This window comes from Podarcis melisellensis, assembly GCF_964234715.1.
Source record: "Podarcis melisellensis genome assembly, chromosome: 13".
NCBI lineage: Eukaryota > Metazoa > Chordata > Lepidosauria > Squamata > Lacertidae > Podarcis > Podarcis melisellensis.
The window spans coordinates 18792788-18818042 of NC_138545.1; the positions used below are offsets into that span (position 1 = coordinate 18792788).

The 25255-nt window shown below is 45.7% G+C and overlaps 1 protein-coding gene and 1 long non-coding RNA gene across 13 annotated transcripts in view; one reads left to right on the forward strand and one right to left on the reverse strand.

The window, feature by feature from the left end:
* The window catches only part of LOC309355334, a 114687-nt gene that overhangs the window by 35446 nt on the left and 53986 nt on the right, over positions 1-25255 (forward strand). For 3 of the 10 annotated variants that reach the window (XR_014162487.1, XR_014162488.1, XR_014162489.1), the window contains exon 3: positions 9000-9063. The exons of 2 other annotated variants lie outside the window; for them this stretch is intronic. This is a non-coding gene — a long non-coding RNA (uncharacterized lncRNA). Of the gene's footprint in view, positions 1-8999; positions 10016-13750; positions 13935-14195; positions 16008-25255 lie in introns of those variants that run through there. 5 more of the 10 variants (XR_014162486.1, XR_014162490.1, XR_014162491.1 and 2 more) reach the window with 5 other exon arrangements.
* Positions 10528-25255, reverse strand: part of GRIN2D (glutamate ionotropic receptor NMDA type subunit 2D) — a 59440-nt gene continuing 44712 nt past the window's right edge. For all 3 annotated transcript variants that reach the window (XM_081885898.1, XM_081885897.1, XM_081885896.1), the window contains 3 exons: positions 23356-23543; positions 16016-16248; positions 10528-13305 (listed from right to left, as the gene is read on the reverse strand). In XM_081885898.1, coding sequence (XP_081742024.1) covers positions 11863-13305; positions 16016-16248; positions 23356-23543 — 1864 coding nt within the window. In that variant the 3' untranslated portion in view covers positions 10528-11862. The remainder of the gene's footprint in view (positions 13306-16015; positions 16249-23355; positions 23544-25255) is intronic.

Here is a 25255-nt window from a genome sequence, read left to right on the forward strand (position 1 = left end):
GGGAGAGAACGTGTACATGATCTTGAGCTCCTTGGAAGAAAAGACAGGATGTAAATGCAATAAATAAATAAGTAAAATGAAATAAAATATGCCAGACCAGTCAGAGGTGCAGCAGTCAGCCTCATGCATAGATGGCTACTTTTTGGCCCACCAGATGCCCGTTATTGCCAGCTCTTCTTTCACAGCGCATCATTTTGGCAATTGTTGCCCTGGTGGTTTGGGGAAGGGGGAAAGACACTGGCCAGGATTTCTCCAAGAGCAACAGGGCTGGTTGGGTTAAAGCAGAGGAGGGGAGGCAGAGAGTCCTCCCAGCGGTGCAGGCAGGGCCCGGTTCTGCTCGCTCAGCATCACTTTCCAAGTTCAGAGGCAGGTGACGAGCTTAGGCGATAACGAGATGGAGGAATGGATGGCTCTGTCGCAGATTACTGGCAATTACCCTATATTAGAGGGCCTCTAAGCAGAGACGCAGGCTGTGCTGAGCCAGCAGCTGAGCCAGCCTCTCTCGCGCGCTCTCCTCTGCGGAGTATGTGCTGCTGACACCCTTCCATCCTGAACTCGCAACTTCTTTCCTTCACACACACATCTGGCTTCCCTGTTTCTCTCCCTGCTACAACTCTGGCTGCGTGCTCCACTGTCCCATTATCTCCTGAATGGAAAGATCCCTTTAGCTTTCTAGTCCACTCCCCCCTTTTGCATGGCGACTGCTGTCAGCTTGACATCTGCTGAATATTTCAGAGGCCAAACATGAATCTTTAAACACAACAAGTTGCTCCTCTGCTCCAGTGAGACTTGCTGGGGGCCTGCCAGCTTGAGAGGGTGGAGGCAGCCAAATGCTGAGGGGACGGGAGTTGCCCTGCCTTGTAACATATGCCTTTTTTGAGGCCAAGGACAGCCTGGGCGATGTTGGGTTACCAGACACCCTTTCCCGCCTCCTGACATAGGTGTCTGTCCCTTCGACAGAAGAAGGATGAGCAGGCAACACTCTTCCATGACACTATGTCCCTTTGGAAGTCTACCTGTTCATGCTGTGAAAGGTATCTGTCCTCTGAGAGAAGGGGGAGAAAGATGCTGATCCTAACATAGCCCCCCCTCAAAACACCAGTTGCAGTCTTGAGCAATGGGGCGGGGCGGGGCTGGTGGTCTAGAATAGTTGAGCATAGAGACGATGAAGTGCAGAAAACTTGGGTTCCTATCCCACTTCTGGCCCAATTGCTGCCTCAGCCTGATTTCCCCATCTGCAAACTCAGACTGAAGAGAATAGTGACTTACCTGATTTAGTTCTGTCTTGAAGAAAATTTTGAAAACAGATCCTGGGGCTGAGTCTGCTGAAGCCTGGCTCAAGCTGGAATTGGATGCTCAGGGCAGAAAATGCGTCAATTCTGAATGTGGCACTTAAGATTAACCCTCCCTCCCTCAAGGAAAGAGTGTGTGGCCCCAAGGGAAGCGGCTAGGATAGGGAGTGGGGCCCTAAGTAGATGGGACAGAGTTTGGGAGGTTAGAATAAAAGAGGCCTGTGTGGGAAGGCAGGATTTCTGGGTTTTCTGGTGGAGTTCTGAGGTGATAGGAGTGACATCCCCTTTATTAGCTGATAGGACACCTATTAACCAAAACCTCTGGGTTCCCAGGAATGGGAGCTGACAAGAAAATGTTGACCTGGCCTGTTCTTGCAACTCTAACAGTGTTTTAATCTGCAGGAGTCATGAAGTGGAGCTTTTCAGGGTACAGAGTCAAAAATGATCACTACATGGTTAAAGGAATAGGAGCAGGGGCTAGTTCAGAAGCTGGCAACTCTAAATGGGAGGGATCCCATGGATCAAAGGAGGGGAACCCTGGGAGCTCCAACCCTTAGGCTGGTGGTGAGAGCAGCGTGGGGCTGAGTGGGTTGGAGGCAAGTGCCAGTCCCTGCTGGCTGTTCTCTCGCCACTCTTTTTTCTTCCTTTCTGTGGGCTGTTCTGTCACCGCAGCGTCAGTCTGGAACTTTGGAGAAAGTTCATTTACATAGAAATGAAAAATTAAATTAGTGCAAATGTGTAATTCAGCCGGAAAATATGATTAACAAGACGCTGGGCCAGGAGGAAGGGGAGGGGGAGAAAGAGGGAGGCAGGGAGGGAGGGAGGCACAGGGCCAAGAGGAAACTGACTGTGCTGTCACACGCAGGGGCAAAATATGCTAGATCACATTAGGACAGACACGCGGCCTCTGTCTATGCATGCACACGTTCCAAGCTGCATACTGGAAAACACCGCAACCAAACTTTCTCATTGCCTTAGGTGGTATCCTTCAACCCTGGCCTGCATTTCCAGGCATATCTGTGGGGGTATCATTTCATTTCCCTTCCTGTTCTTGCTATTATTCCGGGCTGTCTGCAGATTCAGGCAGGCAGACAACCAATATGAGCATCTGTGCTTTTGGTGCAGATAAAAAGTCAGGGGTGGGGGAGGATAAATTTTCCTAGCTAGCAGATAGGGAGGTGGGGTGCTAAAAAAACACATTTTTCATTTTATTAACAGAAAGCAATGGCTCTGCTGCTTTTTGCAGCGAGGCATCTGGACGAAGACGGATAATGAGTTAGGCTTAATCCATCCATCCTATGGCCTCCTCTGTTGCCAGTTAGAGAAGCGTTTGGTGCCCCCTTCTGACCCCTGCCTTTCCTTGGGTCCCTTGATGCGTTCATCTTCTTGATTTATGCTTTCCACATCCCCTTTTTTTCCACGTGTACAGACAATCACAAGGATGAGAGGGAGAGCAGATCCTAGGGACCCTAGTGGTTATAAGCTATGAGGAGAAAGAAAAACTGGGGAGATAGGACTGCTGCATTCTTAGGGAGAAAGTAGCTTTACCCACTGGTCTAGTTCAAATGTTGAAATATGGTTTGGCGGTCAGCGCCTCAGGTTGGTGCACTCTATTTCCTTCCTTCATTTCCTTGTTTTGCAATATTCTCTAGCTTGCTGTAATGTCCTGATCAGGCAAACAATGCCTATTGCAAGCAGTATTTTGCCTTCAAAAAAATTGGAACTGGGATTTGTGGTTGCTGTAGTTTGCCCAATTCAGATTTCATGGCAGGCAATAGTGCAAACTAGGAAGTGAGAGAGGGAGTTGGGACACTGGATGAGAAGAGAGGGCAGAGAGGCATGGGAGGGCAGAGCACACAACCCCAAAGCTTGGTGGGGAAACTGCAGTTTGGTTGTGCCATATAAACAGGGCCACTGAATCCATGGTTAGTTTTTCTGTTTTAAAAATGCTATCCTTTTGGGATATAATACCTACACAAAAGACCAACAGTTATCATGTCATGAGCTATTCCTATATTATAGGCGAAAATGCATTTCCAGTCCTAAATGCTAGACAGAGCAGGACAGAGTTTAAGTGCTGAAGTTAACAACCAAACTGAAGTTTTCTTCTTCATTTTCTGTGCATGGAAATGCGGTGCAGTGGTTACAGTCTCAGACTAGTACTGGAAAACCTGGGTGTGAACTCAGCCATGAAGCTTACTTGGTGACCTCTCAGTGAGTGAGTGAGTGAGTGAGTGAGTGAGTGAGTGAGTGAGTTACTGTCTGTCAGCCAAACTTACCTTGCAGGGTACAGTGTGAGGATACAGTAGACAGAGCAAAACCCTGTCCTGAGCTCCTTGGAGGAAGGGCAGGATAAAATATAAAACAGATCAATATAATATAATAGTAAATAACACCTTAGAATACTTCAGGAGAAGCTTTTCCTATCTCCATGCTTGGAAAGTTACAGCTGTTGAACTTCGGCTGGCAAAACGCAAAAATCCCTGCTAGGAAAAAAAAGTTGGAATTCACTTTGGAAATAGAAGAGATTGAGGCTGACAGCCTGGACTCTGAGATTCCACCTTGCTCTCAAGCCAGGGAATTAAATGCTACATCTGCTGAGGTTCATCCTCCTATCCAGTCTCTAGCCTCCAGAGATATGGCTTAGCTGCAAGGCTGGATTAAGGTAGTTGGGAGCCCTGGTGCAATTCCCAAAATAGGGGCCCTTTACTTCCAAAAAAGGAATGCATGAAATAATGTACCACAAAAAATATTGTGGTCTCTTAAAGATAAACACATTTACAGTTGTGTTGAATATTTATGGATTACAAAAAACATCAATCCTGAACATATGCAGTTTCACAATTGTCAGCAAACTGCAAACACGTTTGTTTGTTTGTGTGTGTGTGTGCCAATCTTGATAAACAAAAAGAAAATACCCTGGGCATGTGTACTTAACTCATCACTGATTTTACTCACTTTCTGCCTTTGACCCGTCACCAACTCTCAGCCTAAAATACCTCAATGGTGGTTGTGAAGATTTAGGTGGTGCAAAATGACTGCAAAAGGGAACTTAGTGCTTGTATCATAGACATCAAATGTTGGTGCCTTTAACTAAACTGATGCCTCTTTGTTCAATAAGGGGTTGTGTTTTTCTGCACACTTGCATCACAGATTAATTAGTACAGCTCCGAGGCTTCAACCACTTTTAGTCTGGTTTGATTATTGAGTTTTAGACCCCTATGTTCCTAAAAAATAAAACAAAGCCTGCTCCCGCTTTCCAATGTTCTGCACTGGGTATAAACATGCCTGATCAAAGGCATCTCCATCAAATAATATTTTAAACCCACACCAACAAACACACAAACACTACTTACAAATATATATTCCACACACACCCATTTCCACTTCTGCCATCACTGCATTGCCTTCTTTAGCCCCCAAATCCCCCCCAAAGGTGCATAGGCAGCCACCTTGTAGAGTACCCTCTAAAGTGAAGGGGAGAGGGCTACTTCTCAGCCAGCAAGTGTGGAAGCGGGGGCCCTTCTGACTTCTTGAAGCACTCTGCAGAGTAATATGAAACCTGTTTCCCCTCCCCTCCCCTCCCCGCCCCCAACTTCAGTAAAATATTATCTTCAACCATGTTGGTACACTGAACATTATGATTTATAACGTCTCTTCCCAAAGGACTAGGGATGTACTTTTTGGGGGGGGGGGGAGTTCAAACTCTGTGCTGCCTTGCAGACATGGGCCCTGGTGCCATTGTTCCAACTGCACCGTGGATAATCCAGTCTTGCTTGGTTGCAGGGGGTTGGACCAGATGACCCTTTGGGTTCCTTCCAACTGTACGATTCTATGATTCTATGTGTTGTTATAGGTTAAATCAACACACTCAAGGTACACAGTGGAGTGTCATGTATTGTCAGAGGCCAGCTTGCATTGTTAAGGTTTTGGAAATTTTTGTTTATTAGGAATGGGCCTATCACTGGGCAGGTTATGGATGGTCAGGAACTGAATTTTAAAAAATATGTTGCTTGATGACGGGAAAGGTCTTTTCCCCACTTCTGTTGGAAGGTGACACCCTGGCAGGGAAAGGGAAACCAGCAAGTTTGAACTGGAACAGGGACAGGGCTTATCCACACTTAGCTTTCTCCCCGCTCTTTCCAGGCAAGGTCTGCACTTTAAAGCTGCGTGTCTAGGCATCATTATTTTTGTTCCAGAGCTTTCCCCTGTGAAAACCCACTCTTTAGCGCTCAATCGTAGCAAACGTCAATCTGCTGTTTGTTCTGATTAAGCGCTAAAGAGCAGTTTTTCATAGGGAATCTCCATGAAAGCTCTGGGGCAAAAGGTAAGTGTGGATAAGCCCTCAGAGAGAGCTGTGAGATTTATTTGTTTTTTAAAGCTGGGGAATGGCTAAGAGAGGTACAGTTGCTCTTTGGATATTTCATGCCAAATTGGTGGTAGAGCTGCCTGCTTCAAAAATCCCTTTTCTTGTGTGTTCATGGTAATTTGTCCTCATGATGCTCTCAGGGTGGTCATGCGTGATCCTGCTTTCAATACTATTTATGCCAGCAAAAAGTTTTGGAGTGTTCATATTGCTTCATTTTCAGTCAGTGCATGCCCTGTAACATCCTGCTGAAATCTCATAACTTTATTCCACAAATCTTCTGGTTATTTTTGTCCCACTTCTATTGCTCTGTAGCCCTTTCAGACAGCCATAACACTGGGAAAGCATCACAGAACAACCAACAAAACAGACAAAATCCACCGTTAATTTACTATTATTGTGTTAAGGACATGTTGCAGAATACATCCACAATAAAACACGAGTCTGGAGGGTCTGCTTGCATACTTAAAAACAAGCAGATGTTAAATAGATGTCACAAGTCTCCAGTGCTGCCTTGTCTAAAGCAAGCCACCCTATGGCTCTTCCTCTAGACTTCTTAATGGGGACTTGGGAAACATTTAACCGTAAAGTTGTGGCACTGAACAGCTAAAAATTCCAGACTCCATATTTTGTGCCAAGGAGAGCCACATTAAGAAAATCTGGTATTATCTTTGCTTATTTTGGGGGACGAAGTGCCAAACTGTCCATGACATTAATCACATGATTTGCCCCTGAGTGCATGATTTTTCTTTTAGAAATCAAGACTGGGACTCTGGAGAGTGGGGCGTAAGTGCTGTTTAGCTCACTGCAGTCTCAATTGGAAGGGGGGAGGCATGGCTGCAATTTACATGAGTGGGGGAAGGCCTTGCAGGGGCCCAATCTGCATTGAATTGCAGTGGAGGAACTCCTGCTGGCTATTTATGAAATAAAAATTGTGCACTCAAGGACAAACTATGTATGTGATCAACACCACCTATAGTTTGGTTCTTAATGTAAGCAAATTACCTGCTCCCTCTTTTTCCTTGGTTCCTCTTCTTATTTTTGTTTTCTGCTGTTTTGTGAGATTAAAACAAGGCTGGCGGTTTGTTAGAGGGAGGTGGGTGAAGAGAGGATGGGTGAAGAGAGGATGAGCCTTGTTTTTTTTGTGACTCATCAGTATAGAAAGAAAGGAATGCAAACCTTAAATAAGAACGCTTCCCCAAATATGCACACACGCAGAGAAACCACACTGGGGCAAGGTCTGAGCGGGATTAAAAAAGCCTTTATTTCTTATGAACGCCCTAAAATAGTATCGAAAACCCTAGCCCCTCCCCCCCATCCGGATGCCTGGGTCCCTGCCCCACCCAAACCCTGCCCCATTCTGTCGTGGGGCGCTGCCCCATGGTCCCACTTCCCCACCCCACCCCAGCGAAACCCCACCCATTCCAAGAAAGACCACCCCCACCCACATAGCCCGCTCCCTAAAACAGCAGTTCTAAAGTTATTACTAAATTGCCCCCCCAAAATAGGAAAAGGGACAAAGAGACACAAAGAGAGAGAAAGAGAAAGCAAGGTTGGGAGTGTGAGTCTGAGGTTATTATGGGTTTATTTATGGTTGTTAGTTTACTTGTGAGGGAGACTGCATGTGGTCCCGATTCTGCACATGTAGTTGTATCTCAGTGTTCATTTATTGGAGGTTTGGGGGGTGCACCTCTTCTGTGGTGCATTTTGTGTCACACATTTTCATGTATGCTACAGTTCCTATGGTTTTAGTTCTCCATGTCGGTGGGTCCTGTGCACACTTAGTGAAATCTTTAGCAGATTTTGCTTACAAAAGATGCGCGTCTCAACAAACACATTGCCCTTCTTGGCGCCACCCTTTGCTGCTATAGACTCAGGGGCCACTTCACACGTGACGTCGCTTCCTAAACCATTTAGGCCCACAGTCCTGCCACAAGGCAAGCAATAGCAATACCCTTATCTGCACGCCGGGAAAAAACGTCAAGTGTGCCGCAGTCCTGGCACGGCTGCTTTTTGCAAACGCCTCTGTCGGTGTGATTTGTATACATGTGTGATTGTGGGTTCCTTTGAAATGCTTGTGTGGCTTCGATCCTGCCTACCTATATCTGAGATGGAGGCTGTGTGCTTGCAATGTTTGTTTGTTTTTAAAAAAAATTGTGGTACCTTTTTTTGCTGTGCAAGCTCCATTAAGCGGCACATTAAGTCTGTTTTGCGCAATGGTGGGTTTTATATGCAGAGGCTCGTTTCTCTACCTGCAGGCGTGATTGTTTGGTGTGTGCTTGTATGCCTTTGTGCTTGACTGTGGCTGTGTGATTGGGAGTGTGTTCCCCCTCCCCTCCCTGCAGTTCACTGTTGGCAGTGTGTGCACCATTTTGGGAGTGACCGTATGTGACTCTGGCACCTGGGACCGTGCCACTCTTCTTGCCACTGTATTGGATAACTTTTAGAGTTGCGAGGGACTCTAGAGACCCTGGGATCCAACTCCAGCCCTGAGACAGGACATCCTGTACACTTAAAGTCTCCTCAGCAGATAGGAGACCTGCCGGTTTGTTTGGTGGCTGAATAATTAGGAGTGTGCCAGCACCAGCTGGTTTTCCCAGAAGCGGTCTGGGCCTTATCCCAGTACTGCCCTCCTCATCAGGACTTCAATTCTGGACTTTTTCGCAAAAATGCTAGCACCTCAGTAAAAAAGAGGATTCACTGGTTCCACCAGAGTTCCCTCACAATTCCTGTGACCAGACACGGTGAGGATCTTTGCTCCTTTCTTCCTTTGCAGCTCAGTAATGCCAGCCTGACAGGATGTGGCCAGATCTATACACTTAAAGCTCATTGTTTTATGTCCTCTCCATCTGCTGGTTTTCTCCCTCTGCTTTCCAATGCCTTTTTAAATATTTGAAAACTGTCAACATCTCTCTCTCTCTCTCTCTCTCTCTTCCCCCGCCCCCTTCATCTTATTTTTCTCGAGGCTAAACAGACCCAGTTACTTCAGCATCTCCACATATGACTTGCCTTCCAGACCTTTGATCATCCTTGCAGCTCTCCTCTGAATCTTTTTCAATTTGTCAACATCCTGCTCGAACTGAGGTGCTCAAAACCAAACACAGCACTTCAAACGAGGCCTTGCTGAGCACAAGCCTCACTTGGCTAGGGGAGGATGGATGAGAGGAGAGGTGCTGCTGCTTTACTGGGTCAAAGTGGTGGCCTGGACCTGTGTCTGCTCTGTGGTCCATTGAAATTGCGTGCCAGGGTAGCTGTTGCACAGTGCCGAGGAAAGCTGACAGATTAAAGAAACAAGTGGCTTTCTTTGCTTTGTTGCTTCATTCTGTTTCTGCTTTTCACAGAGAGAGAAGTGCCACAGAGCACTTAGAGACCACCCTCTGGGCCCTGGAGATGCCTACAAATCTGGTAAGCCCAGCCTCACCTTGTGGCGTCCTTTGAGCAGTCTAGCACTTTGGCAGGGTCCGCCAATGTCAACTGGCTGGGTCTGTGGGATGCCATTTTAAACTTCCTGCTATGCTGCAACAGGAGCACTACGGGAAGTTTAAAATGATGCCTTGTAGATGCCTGTGGCTGCTAAGGAAGCCTATGGCCACCAATGCACGGTCCCTGCCCCAGCAGAGGACACTTTGTTGAGGGCCCTCTAAAGCCTGTAGCCAGACCTGCCTTCAGACCTGCTGAGCACTTCAAACCGATCTTACAAAAATTAGATTTGCAGAGTGCAACATTCTGTCCCTAACACCAAATTGGCACTTGCATGGAAATGTAGCGCACACAGCACTGGCTATGTCTCCGAGAGGCGCTGGGGCTGGTGACACACAGTTTACAAGCCACTCGTGGCCCTGGCAAGGCTTTGTTTCATGTGCATGGTCTTTTTGATTTCCCCAGAATCCTCATTTTCAAGGTTTCTGGAGAAGACTGAGAGCCTTGGGTAAGGGGCAAAATGACATGACTGCTTCATGCCATGACCCTTGTGTTGAAATGTGGGTTGTGCCAAATTCCCACAGAGCAGGGGCAGGATGAGAAAAAGAGTGCAGCACAGGTGGAAGGTGGATGCTGAACATTTTTCCTGCCCGTGGCCCTATTACCACCACCACTTCTCCTGAGCTGCCTTTTCCCTGGTAGCTATTACTTCTGGTTTCACCCCATCAGAGGAACACTGCTTATGGAGAAGTGGTTGTGGTGTTGGACTTGGCAGCGGCCTGGTTGTATCATATGGGTTTGCTGCCTTCAACTCGAGTTTGCCCCCAAAACTTGAGTTAATCTGTAATGCTGCCCATGGACTTTATGTTACTCACCTCTGCTTTAGGGAAAGTTCCAAACATTCTAGAGATGAAATATAATAAAAGAATACCTTGTTCCCCCTTTTCTCTTCTGGATTCCTGCTGTCTTAAGGTTTAGAACCATGCCAAGACTCCCATCTTATTTACTAATCATTTATATTCCTGTCTTCCATGAGTTTTGTCTCATTATTTTTTCCTTTTTTTTCAAAAAAGAAATAGCTCAGTTTGCCGATTAATAGCCACATCATGTTGCAATGGATCTCAGATCATTTGCAAGCTGAGTGAAAAACCCTTTCCTTCAGACCTTCTACTTAAGTACACTTGGCTTCTCATATTTGCAAAAGTTTCTCCTAGAAACTTGCAAAATTCTAAGGCTGGGCATTTTCCAGAATAGTGCAGAGACTGGGCTTTCAGCTGGCTTTAAGGTCCGCCTTCCCACTCATCAGCAGTCTCCAGCAAAACGAGAACTTGTGTATCTTCTCTGTGGAAAGGTGCGCAAGATGTACCTGCATTGGGAGCACATTTATCTTTCCCTGCAATGGGAGATGCACAGCTCCCCCCTCAAGCAGGAAGCATGGAAATAAGTGTTCCAGCTTCTCAGAGCAACCAGCATTAAGATGGTGTGTGGTAATTTTAGTGATGAGAATATACAGTATATTATCTGTTGAATGAGGTTTCTTATTCTATTAGATTTAATTTTGTTTGGTTTGAAGTGCAGGTGCCCTTTCAGTCTATATAGTCGAGTTTTCTGTCATTTTCTGCAATAGCTCTCTTAATACGGAGAGCTTTGGTGCACTGATGTAGGATTTGTGAAAACAGACACTTTCAGTCAAGGGACTGGTTTGTCTATGTGGTTTGGGGGGCAGTGATTGCTTTTGCCCATTACAGCGCACAAGTGTGTGTGGTTTTTTTCATTTCAGCATCCATGATGTTTGCATGTGTTGCTATCTCTATCATAATGGGTGCATGATTGCAAGATTAAAGCAGGGGGGAAGGAGAAAGAAGGTGGTGGTTAAGAAGAGCAAAGAAAGCAAGAAGGGAGAAGAGGGAAATGTGCAGGGGGGGAAATATCACAGTTTTCTGTTGAACAAAGTCACAGTTTTGTCTCCTAACATCCCCTCCCACCCAGAAGTCCAGACAGTTTTGTGGTTATTGTTGTCCAAGCCCCTCCCCACCCCCTCCAGAGCCTGACTGATGGCACTTCCCCCCTGCTGCCAGTCTACATGGGGACACAGACTCTCTCCAGGTTCATGATTGGTTCATTTCATTGGCACTCTCTCGGGTTTTGTTCAGAGAGTAACAGCCCTGCTGTTGCAGTAGCCAATTGCCCCTGGCCACAGGAACCTACCCCATCGATGTGCCACAGGGTGGCAGAAAAGCCCTTTTTCTGGATATAAAAGGTCTGTTATGGATACACAGGAGAGACCAGTTCCCCTCTACCCCCTGCTGTAAATCGGCTGGTGGTTGGGACTGGGTGTTTTTTCACAGGGAGCTATTCTGGTGGCACTTGGGGTAGCAGTCTCAGGGTGTTACCCCTCTCTGACATATCATCTCCACTCCCCTGGGTTTTTTAATGGGATTATTGGTGGTTCCAGTCCCCACTGTTTAATCTGATACGCTTTTGGTTGAACACTTCCCCTTTTCTGTGGCAGGGAGATGTGGTCCTATCACATATATTCCTGGTGGCATCCTGGTGGCATGCCCTTTGTCTTGGTGGGTTCACTTGTGGCACTGTTCTGCTTCCCCCTCTCTGCAGTCATCTTCGTGGTCCTCCCTTCTTTCCATTCAGTTGAACCACAGCGCCATCTCCACCACCTCAGTCCCCACTGTGTGAGCTCAACTACAGCTCAGTCCTTTTTTCCTGCTGTCCCATCTGAAGCCTCTTTCCCCACCCCACCCCCACTCCCACCCCACCTGTTGCTGGTCATACCTCTGACTCCAGGCTAGAGAAATGGGCAGAACCACGGCGGGCAAAAAGCTCCCCGCTTCTGCTCACCCGGCGTGGCAGCCACTCCGGCGAGAAGCCGCCCTGGTGTCGATGGGAGGCCCCGCAGCGCACCATGTGGCAAGAGCTGAGGTCCTCCAGGCTGCGGGAGGTGGGATGTAGAACTCCGCCAGCTGGCCCCAGCTCGCAGGAATGGTGATGGCAGCGTCGGTGAAAGCCGTGGCGGTGGCGAGGAGCCAGGCATCCATACAGGCTACAGTGGCGGTGCTCCCAGTCCAGCCGGCGTTCCAGACGCTCCTCAGAACAGCTCAAGTAGCGCAAGGCCTCCTTGCGGCATGGTGGGGTGGGTGGCGGGAGCATTTCCAAGCTCAGGCAGTGCTGGCAGGGACCGTGGCATCCGTGGCACTTGGCCAACTTGTCGGCTGACCAGTAGTGCAGGGGCTTATGCGTGGCAAAGAGCTGCCTCTCTCGGGACGGGTATGTGCAGAAATAATCCGGCGACTGGTACCAGCAACTATGCCCATCACTGTCCCTCTCACAGATGTCAGAATCAGAGTCAGAAAAATCCACATAATGACTTTGGCTGCGCAAGCTGGCACCTACGGCAAGCGGGTGGGAATGACTGCGGCAAATGTGAGCCCGGGAGCTCCTCTCTCGGCTGGATGACGTCGGACATTTGACTTCTGTCTCGGCTCGAGGCAGAGACGTCTCTTCGGCATGTCTGTAGCGGGAAACAGGTGGGGAGCGTTCGTCCTCATAAGACAGCCGTGTGTAGCCATACCGACCCCGTTCTTTCCCAAAAGGCCGACTGCTGCCCCGTTCCAACTCACAAGGGCTTTTGGTCGCATAGCCACTGGAGGAGCCATCATACTTCTTCACCTCTGGGGCTCGGCTCGCCGCTTTCCCGGCTTGGAAACTTTCATACAACCCACGGAGGGATTTGCGTTGCCAGCCCGATGCTGCCGGTGGCATGTCGGGAGTTTCTTTCTCACGCACAATGGCAAAATATGAGGGGGGATTTTCCAGCCCCCGGGAGGGTGGTGGCGGAGACAGCTGACAGGGCGCCATCTTTTTGCCACTGACATGATCGGACAGCCCTTCTGGTTCAATGGGCCCATAGAACCGGTGGAAGCCATCTGAGAAAGGGCTCTTGAGGCTATGGCGTGGGGGTTTGGTTGTGGGGAGCTCTGTAGGTGTCGGCGGGTACAGATCCTTGTAGCAATTGGGACTACGAGCGTGGCGCCACCGTTCCACAATGCGCCGTTCGCGAGGCAGGAAGCTAGAACAGGGAAGTGGAGGGCCAGGGGGGCTGGGCAACGCTGGGGCTGCACCTCGCGACGGGCCGTAGGTGTGGTTAAGGATGGGTAGCTGCTGCTGATCTGGGACTTTGGGGTCTTCACTGCTGCAACAGCTGTACATGCCCTGGAGCAAATTGGAGAAAGAGGGATAAATAAGGGGGCTGTTGGAACTGTAGCACAACTGGCAAACTACAGGGAGGAATACTGCATGGGAACTATGGTGGGGACCATGATGAACCCGAGTACTAGCCTGGGGGCAGGCTCAGTGCATACTACCCCTCCTTCCCTGGGGGGCGGAGGGGATCCACAAAGAAGAGTGTAAAAGTCATCTGTATTGCATGATCTTTGTGAAACCCATCAGGACTTCCTCTGTGTGATAAAGTATTGCAGGCATAATGCTCTCTCTTTTTTGGGGGTGCTCTTTTTGCAATTCTTTATAGAATATCATAAAGAACAGTTTCTCCAGTTCCATGAAAGTGCAGTTACTTTCTAACCCATAGCCTAGAAATCTCACTGGGGGTAATTAGCTCTAGCACCACCTACAACATCACTTCTTCTCTGCTCACCAGCTCCTCATGTCACTTCACCCCATGATTGATTTTCTACACGCACCATTCACCCTGCCCCATCCTGGCTGCTGCTACACAACTCTTCTCCCCTGAGTACAGGTAACTAGTCTCACAGATTCCTCACCCCATTTCTCCATCTCAGTGATATTCATGGGGGTCACAGCCCACAATTTGGAAAACCCTGGAGTGTTCATATTCCTGATGTATTCATATTCCTCGATTGTGAAGGGCCTCTTGTTATAAGACCGTCTTCCTGTACCAGGTAATGATATACACTAGGGAACTGGAATTCTTTCCCTTCTATCCTTCACATGCATACAATCTTCCACCCCAAATGCTACTCCAGATCATTCTCCACCATGGAGAGCCTTCTGCTATTAACAAAGAGTGCACTTCCCTCCCACCAGCCCTGAGCCTGTCCTTCATAGTAGGTCATTTATTTCAGAGATGGATCACTGTGGCAGTGAATGGAGGGAAGCAGAGAGGAGGATACAGTGAGAGGAGGAGGAGATAAATACAAGTGGAGAAACTGACATAGTGAAGATCAAAAAAGAGACAATGGAAACTCTCCAGGTAGAGGAATCAGAGAGTAGGGTGGGATTTTTGCCACCTGGCTGAGTGATTAAAAGCAAAACAAACTTAGCCTCACTGCTAGGCGGCAGCAATTTTTAATCTGCATTTAAAGTGATCAACATATGCAAATGAGAACTATAAAGAACTCAATTTGTGCTTTAGCAATGAGAATCTGTTTTGAAAGCCAGGGGAATGGCCTGTTAACTTCATCACTACACTACAAATTTAATCTATTTTGAAATCTCTTAACTACCAGGCTTCCCCTCCTCCTTGTGGAATGTGGTCTGTAGTGTGCCAGCAAGTCTTTGTTAGTCTTCCCAGCCATATCATAGAAATACCGTGCCCCAGGTTTCCCTCTGTAAGCCAGAACCATTTAAAAGGCTTGATACCAGTTTAAATTTGTAGTATAGACATAACAAGATATGATGAGTATGCTTGTCTTTTCTTACCTAGTAACCACAGCCAATCTGGTGGCAGAAAGCAGGGCTTTAAAATAAAGTAGTATGGCTCAAACCTCAACACCCATCTTTAGAAGTTAGTCACTAAGAATCCAGCATAGAAATGAGAAGGATATAGAGATGGCAATGGAGTCGGACATAATGTTGAAATAGGACTTCCTGCAATTTTTTTCTTCTGCAAGTGAGCTACCGGTAGATATCACATTTTGTTTGATGGATGTAGTAACCAGCAAATAAAATGCAAATATGCTACTCTCTCTGGTACTGTTCTACTTGATTGCTCAGGTACGGTGCCAACCTCCCTTTTAATTTTTTGAAGTGCAGCAAATAGATTCATTCACCTGAACATTAATTTTTCACCTTAATTTTAAAAAGACCGTTAACACAATTTTTTAAAAGTTGAAAAATTGTTCCAGCTAATTAGCTCTGTGCATCCAGCTTCTACTGCAGACAGGCAGAACTGGTTTTCCTCATATCAGTCCCACAGTGACCCCTACTATTCAGGCTAGGCATGTACAGGTGGTGACCACTTTAGGCACATCCAATTGACATGCGATAGCTGACACATGGGTCCTTTTGGATCCAGAAGAGGGAAGACCAGGGGCGTAAAGGGCTGGGCATGCTGATGAACGCTGCGCTGATGCACATGGGGGCTGGGAATGGAACCACCACACAGAATGGTCACCACCTGTATGTACACAACCATAAATTAATAGCTAGGGGAAAGGGAAAATGTAGACGGGTGTATACATTATTTTCCGTGTTAAGGTAACCCAAAGTCTGTGATTTGTACTATGAAAACCTGCATATACAGTACTGACTTCTTTTGCATAATTTAGTCACAGCAGAATGGCAAAGAAAGATGCAGGCTCTATAGCCCCATCTTTAGACCACTAGAAAACTTGCAGAGACCCCACCTTTTGCTTTTGAGACTGTATAAGTCATTGTCTGCACATACACTTTCATGTTTACCTTCACAGCCATAAAGGCTGGAAATGGTTGCTTCTTTCTGAGGGGAAAAAGAATGGTGAGATTCTAAGGATGCTGATTTCTGCATACAGGTGTGGTGTGATCATAGATTATTCACAGTCCTGGGTGAAAGGAGAGTGATGTGGAAGGAGGGAAGAGCTTACTCTCTGGACAAAGAAATTGACAGTAATGGATGTGAAAATAGCTTAGTGGGTGAGAGGATCAATGGGCACCCAACTGTCCCTTGCTGATCTTGCAACCTCACCCTGCTGAAGGCGAGCAGGAAGTCCAGCCGCCCTGTATGTCTCATACAGTGACGCAGTTTCCAGTAGATTAGGTGTTCCCAGGCAAAGACCAGCAGACTTAGTCCCATGGCCACCAGGAGCATGTAGAAGACACCCGCCATGTTGTCTATGTCCAACTTGCTACTCATCACCTCAATTTTGTCATTGTGGCAGATCCCTGATAGCCACAGGCGCTCTAGCAGTTCAATCTCATCTGAAACAGAGGAGGGGATGGGAAGAAGAGATGGAACACAAGAAATGTGCCTTTTCACAACCTTCCCTTGGTATGGTCCATTAGGCATCAGTCCCAGAAAATGCAGGAGCCCTTTTGCTCAATGGTAGGGAATAGGGATTTTGTTCTGAGGTCTCAAATTAAATAAGCTGTGTTTATCTAGTGACGGTATAGAATCTGAGTGTGGGAGCTTGTGGAGACAGGAGACAAGGGAGCAGAACCATTCTGAGCTTAGGTACATACTTAAAGGTCAGGTATCACAAAGTACTTACCCATTGACACTATTTAATTATCCTTTCATGCTTAGAGTTGTGAGAGGTTGTTCTCGCCCTGTCTTTCCAGGCATACATAGGTGGGTAACCTTCAGCATTTTACTGTAACAGCTTCATGGTGAGTACTGGCACCTCTCTCTTTTGGTTTAAAAGTGTGACACTTACTGTAACAATTTCATGGTGAGTACCAGCTCCTATTTTTCTAGAAAGAAAGCACTGGCCAACATTAAGCCAATTTGCCAGCTTAGACTTATTTGTATCTGCCTATTTTTACACCTCCATGCTGGTGAAGGAAGGCAGGTCTGCTGCACTTTTAATACAAGCACTACAGGAAGAAATCTAGCAGGTCAAGATCTTGTGACTAGGACTTGTAAACTGGGGCATTTGCAAGAGTGTTTAGTGGCGGAGTTTGAGGGGGAAGCCTGGAGTGTTGTCTCATGGACCAAGAGACATGGATGACAAGGGAGCTGCAGCAGTGACCTACTACACCTACAGCAAATCCAAGCTAGAAGAGAAGGTACTGCAACTTGAGGCCCACCTATCCACACTTTGAGCTATTGAGCAGATGAGGAAATTCTTGCTAGAGAGTGGACTGTCCTGGAACAGAGAGGCAGGTGGGATGTCCCTAGGGAGGTAGAAGATTGTGCAGTGCAGGAGACGAACTCCTGGAGGAACATGACACAAAAAGCAGGAGCCGTGTTAGGAGCCATGCTGTGTCTCTGGAGCTGCAAAACTGACTCCATGCCCTCACTTTGGACACCAGTTCTCAGCCAGCGTAGCAAGAACAGCAGCTGCAGACCTTAAAATACATCAAGGTAGCAGTGGAAAGTACAGTGTGTGGAACGATTCCTTCTGCTCCCCAGAGAAGGATGAGATGTGTGGTGGTGGCAGGCGATTCTCCACGGAGGAGGACAGAGGCAGCAGTGTGTGGACGAATGACTCATGGTTTCAGTTGTTTCTACACAAATGCACAGAGTATGGGAAACAAGCAAAAAGAATTTGAGCTCTCAGTACAAATATGACCTAAGTAGGCATTACTTGAACCTGCTGGATGAGACTCATGACTGGAACTTGAGAGGTGCAACCTGTTCAAAAGGAGTAGATCAAACAGAGGGGAGGAGTAGGATTATATGTAAAGGACGTGTACATTTGTGAAGAGATCCATAACTTGGAGCATGGAAGACAGATGGAGAGTATATGGATAAAAATTGTAGGAGAGGGAAACAAGAGTGACCTTATTGTGGGTGTCTGCTATAGACCTCCAAGCCAAATGGAGGACTCAGATGATGCCTTTCTACAGCAGATTCCCAAACATTCATAAAGAAGAGATATAGTAGTCATAGAAGAGTTCAGTTACTCAGATACATTGTCAGTGAGGCAATTGAAGAAATGATTGGACCTTTCATTCTTGGCAGAGTTTGAGTTTCAACAAACTCTGCCAAGAATGAAAGCTCCAACAACTTCCTCAATTGCCTCACTGACAATGTCATTTCCCAGAAGTGGAAGAAGCAACAGAGGAGTCATCTTTATTGGATCTGGTCCTCACCAACAGGGAGAAGCTGGTCAACAAAGTGAAAGTACAGGGAACCTTGGGAGAAAGTGATAATGTAATATTGGGTTTCATTGTATACAAGCAAGGGAAAGCTGAGGGTAGTTGAACATGCACTCCGGACTTTAAGAAGACTGATTTCAAAAAGCTTAAGGAACTTCCCCATGATCAGAAATACTCAAAGAGAAGAGAGTCTAAGAGGAATGGGAGTTTCTTAAATGAGAAATCTTGAAGGCAGAAAGGCAGAAAATTCCAACAAGAAAGAAAAGTAGGAGACACCTAAAAAACCAGTGTGGCTGCATAAGGAGCTTACAGGTGAACTGAGATTTAAGAAGGGCATGAATAAGAAATTGAAGAAAGGAGAAATCACAAAGGAAGAACATATATGAGTAGCCAACAGTTGCAGGGAGGTCAGGTGGGCCAAGCTCAGAATGAACTCAGGCTTGCAAGAGAGATTAAAATTAATAAAAAAGGTTTATTCAGCTATGTTTGAAGCAAGAGGAAGACCAAGCAAGTAGTAGGTCTCTTGTGTGAAGAAGATGGAGAAATGCTGTTGGGTGACAGAGAGAAGGCAGAACTGCTCAACACCTACTTTGCCTTTTGTCTTTACCTCAAAGGAAAGCAGTGCCCAACCTGGTGATAACAGAATAAATGATGCAAGGAAGGAGCTAAAGCCCAAGATGGAAAAGAGGTGGTAAGGGAACACCTAGCTACATCGATGAGTTCAAATCTCCAGGGCCTGATGAGCTGCACCCAAGAGTATTAAAGGAGCTTGCAGATGTAATCTCAGAGCCTCTGTCTATAATTTTGAGAATTCTTGGAGAACAAGTGATGTCCCTGGGGACTGGAGGCAGGCAAAATGATGTCCCTGTCTTCAAAACGGGGAGTAAAGAAGATCTGGGTAACTACTGACTGGTGAGCTTGACATTGTTACCAGTGTCCTAGAACAGATAATTAAACAGTCTGTCTGTGAGAATTTAGAAAAGGTGACTGTGATTACTAAGACCTAAAATGGGTTTCTCAAAAACAATCCGTACCAGACAAATATCATTTCTTTCTTTTTTTCTTTTTCTTTTTTTGATAGAGTCACACACAAGCTTGGTGGATCAGGGACTGCTGTGGATATAGTGTATCCTGATTTCAGTAAAGCTTTTGACAAATTCCCCCATGATATTCTTGCAGAGAAGCCGGTAAAATTTAGACTGGGTGAGATAACTGTTAGGTGGGTTTGTAGCTCATTTCCATACTCAAAGAATGCTCACTAATGGTTCCTAGTCAAAAGGGGGGACAAGTGGGGTGCTGTAGGGTTCTGCCCCGGGCCTATTGTTGTTCAACAGCTTTATAAATAACTTGGATGAAGACATTGAGGGGATATTTATCAAATTTGTAGATGCCACTGAAGACAGAATTGGGTTTTAAGATGACCTTAACAGATTGGAGAGCTGGGCCAAAACTAACAAAATGAACTTCAGTAGGGACAAATGTCAGGTTCTGCACTTAGGCAGGAAGAACTAATATGCACAAATATAAGATGGGGGACACTTGGCTTGCCAGTACTAGATGTGAAAATGATCTAGGGGTCTTAGTAGACCACAAGTTTAACATGAGTTCACAGTGTGATGAAGCAGCAAAAAAAAGTTAATACAGGGTGACCAAGATGATCAAGGGTCTGGAAACCAAGCCTTTTGAGGAATGTTTGAGAGAGTTGGGTATATTTAGCCAGGAAAAGATACTGAGAGGAGATATAATAGCCATCTCCAAATATCTAAAGGGCTGTCACATGGAATAAGCTTGTTTTTTATTGCTCCGGAAACTAGGACCTGAACCAATGGATTCAAGTTGCAAGAAAGGAGATTCAGATGAATCTTTAGGAATAGTTTTCTGACAGTAAGAGCTGTTAACAGTGGAACAAACTCTAAGAGGTGGTGGGCTCTCCTTCCTTGGAGGTTTTTACGCAGAGGTTGGTTGGCCGTCTGCCATATATGATGTAGCTGAGATTCCTGCATTTCAGGGAGTTGGACTTGATGGTATTTGGGTCCCTTCCAACTCTACAGTTCTTTGATCCTATGAATCCTGATCTACTTGAGTGATTGCAAAGATGGAGCTATGCAGTGGTAGTCTTTCAGGATTGATTAATGCTGCAGACTAAAATTGTGTGTGTGTGGTATAAAAGGTAGTACAGGTTTCAGTTGTATGATATGACAGATGGGTGGGTTGCTGGGCAACTGTTCCTTGCCTCCCTCTCCCCTAATAAGCAATTGGAAGCTTACAATGGTGTGCATGTGTGTTCCTTCATACCCAAGCAACAGGCTCCTTTAAATGCATACATCCATGCAAGATCATGATATGCTCTTCCAATAGAGATTTGGCAGGCAACTTTGACTTTCAGCTGTCTCTTTAAGACTTTTTTATGCTGACAGGCCTTAGCAGTTGTTTAAAAGGTCTCTTGAGTAGCCAGTCACATTGATGATTACTTTGCATTGCTTTTAAATGTCTAATTGTTGTGGTCCACTGCCCTGATGCATTGTGAGAGGATATTATTTAATTTTTTTTTAAAATAACTATAAATAAATAATAAATACCCAGCACCCTTCAGCATGTACATATTCAACATATGAAGTTATACATCAATACACTGAAGGATTCCAAACAGATGAAATCTCCGCTGTATATATTATATACCCTCATACTGGTGGAATTATATACCAACAAAATTATGGATATTCTGTGAGCCTAAAGTGAAAATTCTGCAATTAAAGTAAGTTTTAAACATTGATTATTATACATGCATTTTTTTAGTTTGCATGCTTTATTCTTGTGCACAGATGCTTGGAATATAGAGTAATTGCAAGCAAATAGAAGTTCTAATATGTATATCTGGAATTTTGTCACTTGTGAATGTTGGCAATCCCAGGTGAATGTTGTGAATGCTTTATTAAGGTGGAGATACCCTGGCGAATGCCAACAGTCAAATAGTGATTATCATTATGCAATAAATCTGTCTCCATAATGGGAGTATGTCTGTCTGTTTGTGGCATTCATAAAATTCATCTGAAGTTGTCAGTATTTACATGTGAATAGTTGACATTCACCACGTTTTGGACATTCATTGTAACACATCCAAACTCTACAAAGCAACCATCTGTCGGCCTCTCTCCCACACACAATTCTTATACATCATGATCCTCACAGGGCATTTTTCACAAGTGAAGCAAAGAACGCCTCTCTGTCTGGAATGCTTCACTTCTGAATGTTGTTAATCGCAGCAGAGAGAGCTGGAGAGTAAACCATGTAGCTTTTTCATTCAGCCTAATAGATGCAGGGAAGGCAAAATGATTTAAGTGTCATGGACACTGGGTGGCCCAGTTGAAACACAGCCCCGTCCCCAACATCTGCTTATATGTCCTGGTGGGGCGGGGAAAGCCCCGTGTGCTCTTCTCTAGGATATCCCCAGAGTCAGTCAGGCCTATTAGGAGAAGCAAGATTGTTGGCTAACAGCAATTAGAGCCTCAGACTGAGCCCATTAGCAGCAGCAGAGACGGAATCCAGGTTCCTCTGCTCAGATCAAACACACCAGAGCTGTATCTGTTCATTATCCCTGGAGCTAGAAATAGAAAGCAGGATGTCTGTCTCCCATCGCCTTTGCTCTGAGTCTAGCCCACTAGGAATTGCTTGCTCTCCCAGGAGACGCAGGAGTCCTGGCTTCCAGACCTCCTTACGTGAACTGAGTGGGCTCCACACCTCTCTTGGGATTCCTACTCCCTTTCAGCCTGGATTAATTAATCCAAAATAAAATACCATGATCTGGTTGCATGTTCACTTTGATCAGTCTGCAGGTGTGCTAGGAGATAGTCAGGGAAGTGCATTGGGATAGCTATCTGGAGCATTGGAATGGGGGAGGGTGTGCAGGCTGGTGTGGGGGCATTAGTGTATATGAGGGAGCCATGTCAGTTCCAGGGCCCATAAGTCCTCTCAGCAAACTTCTACATTTGAGTTAGAAACCCCTCTCCATCTCCATGGATAAACATACACTAAAAGAATTGGAGAAATCCACACTCCTGCTGGTAATATGAGTTTTGCTCACTTGATTAACATGAATGGGCCTGTCACATTGGTTTTGCCTGACAAATCAACCGTTGATCAGGGACTTGACAAATGGGCTTTAATTGCCCTTAATGATATCAAATCTCATTCTGGCTTGTAAATGCAACACCCATCAGAATTGGGGTGTGGGAGGAAGGGAGACAGCAAGAAAGCATTTTCATTTTTTTAATGGGACAGACAGATAAGGAGCTGTGAGTTAGCTGAAGGTGAAACAGCTTGGAATGCAGGGTGTCTCTCTCTCTCAACATCTGATATGGGATTAGTGGATTTGTTCTGTGCTGTAGGGGTGCCTATTTGCTTCCATTATGCTAACATTTTTTATTACAATGACACCATATACCTCCTTCATCTGAGGATCACAGGGCGGTTTACCATACAAAACTCTTTCATTCAAAGGAAGCTATCCCATATAGCACTGCCCCATGACTTCTCAAAATTCAAGGAGCACACAACAATAAATTCAACCAAATACATAGTAAAAGTGTGTTAAAGGAAACTAATCTGTTTTAACTGAACTTTAGAATCCAGATAACCCATTTTATAGCAAAGGGTAATGAATGTTTCATCTTGGCAGACCAGCATTCCTTTACCTGATTAAGCCTTCTGCCCCAGCAAACATGTGAGGGAAAGTCCTGTTCACCAATCACTATGAAGAACATGACCCATCCATAAGGAGTGGGATTGGCAGTTTGGTACTTTTCTGGGCTCTGAGCTTACTAGAAATGGGTGCGGAGGTGGGGTGGGGGCTGAGTATCTGAAGAAGGAGCACCAGTTGCCCCATATTTCAACTTCATGCTTTTTCATAGTGTATGGATAGAATGGGGTGGTCTTGCCCTGCAGCAGGAAGTAGGATTATACATAGATTTCTTTCCAGTGCAAATTATTCAGGAGTGTCCACAGCAAGTAATAAATATCCTTTATTTCAGACACCCCTGCTCCAAAGTATCTTACGCATATACACCCAGCAATCATTGCCTAGTGGAAGAGCAGGTGGGGCAGAGACAGAGACAGAGAGAGAACAATACCACTCACACAGATGTTGGAGAAAATATTCCCCCCCACCTCCCAGTTACTCACACTTAAGTTTGTTCTCATCCAAAAAACCTGGGCAACTCTCAACTTCCCAGTGCTCTCCCTAGAACCTGGCATGTAGCTAAGCCTTACCATCACTCAGAAACTGGAGCAGGGCCAGGTCAATGGGCCGTTTCCACTTGGAACCTTTCTGCAGCGCAATGCCGTAGCCTGTGGTGGCAAAGACTTTCCCACTCCCTATGGTGACAAGTTTACAGCCTTCTTCCTTTCGGGCCATGTAGTTGAGGACGGCTGCATCGTAGATGAAGGCATCCAGTTTCCTGCAGTCAGATAAGAAAGGCAGGCAGAGAAGGACAGATGGATGCAGCATTTAGCACATTAAAAATGCCTCCATTTATTATTTGTCCACCTTTGCACAGACCTATTGATTAGAACTACAGACATTCATATTGCAATTAAAGGGAAAGCATATTTTTGAGGGAAGGGGACAGCTTTCTTTAAGTGTGAGACAGCTTACCATTTAACAAACAAATAGTAAGGTAAAGGTAAAGGACCCCTGGACGGTTAAGTCCAGTCAAAGGTGACTATGGGGTTGTGGTGCTCATCTCACTTTTAGACCGAAGGAGCTGGTATTTGTCCACAGACAGCTTTCCGGGTCATGTGGCCAGCATGACTAAACCGCTTCTGGTGCAACGGGACACCATGATGGGAGCCAGAGCACACGGAAACGCTGTTTACCTTTCTGCCACAGCGGTACCTATTTATCTACTTGCACTGGTATGCTTTCGAACTGCTAGGTTGGCAGGAGCTGGGACAAAGCAACTGGAGCTCACTCTGTCACACAGATTTGAACCACCAACCTTCCGATCGGCAAGCCCAAGAGGCTCAGTGGTTTAGACCACAGTGCCACCCGCATCCCTATTAAACAAATAGTAATATTCATTGTTAGACGGAGAGGCTCACTTGTTTCTTATCCCATATGTGAATATTTCCTGTTATAGTAACACACCAGAGTCAAAACGGCATCAAGAAATAAACACATTGAAGGCCCATCAATATTGTGGAAGGGTCAGGCTTTTTAAAATATTTTAAGAATTAATTCAACAGAGCACTGTGGCCTTCAGTTGAATGTGAGAGGGAGAGCAGTATACAAATCAATTAAATAAAAACTGGTTCTTAGCATTACATGAAAGTATACGACTCCTGAGAGCCAAAAGGTGGCCACCTTTGGGTAATAAACTAGAAAGATAGAACACCTTTACGTTTATTCTTCGTTGTCATCAAATATGTCACAGGTAGGAGCTAGAAACTAGACGATTGCCCGGCAGCGTGCCTTTAAACGTGACTGAGCCTTTCCGTATGCTTAGCCTGACCAATTAACTGGGGTGCAGGGATTTTATTATGAGCCTGATTAATCTTCCCATTAAAACTGTTAAAGTTTTCAGCCATATTTATATAGCATAGGAGATACTTTTAATAGGCCAATAAGGAAAAGGTGCCCTTTACTGTTAGAACTGCACATCAGCCACTGTCCCACTCTATTTTATCTTCGCTTCCTCCCCCCTTTATTTATTTTTTATTATAGACAGGCTCACCTCTTCAGCCACTTCTATCTAGATATCTTGGTTCCAAGCTTTCTTCTCAGTCTTTTGCTTTCTAATGCCCTCTGTTTCACAGTCCTAAAAACAGACTGACCCTACACAGGGCCCATAACTTTAAATTCACATAGGATCGGATTATTAGGTGTCTCCGTCCTGTCCCCTTGTGCCCCTCCCCATTCAACCATTCACACATACTGGCAAAGTTTTGGTGGCCATGAATGTACATGGTGGTATTTAAAAACAAAAAAACTCTGAACTTTAAACAACAAGAACAGACAAACCCTGAAGAGTAGATGCAGGCCACTGATTAAAAAGAGAAGGAAGAACTTAACAAGCAGTAAACACACAAAGCACCAGACAGCATAGGGGAAAGCAGCAAGAACCGAATAGTTGAATTCTGCAATAGTGGCAAAGTCATTCTTTTAGAATCT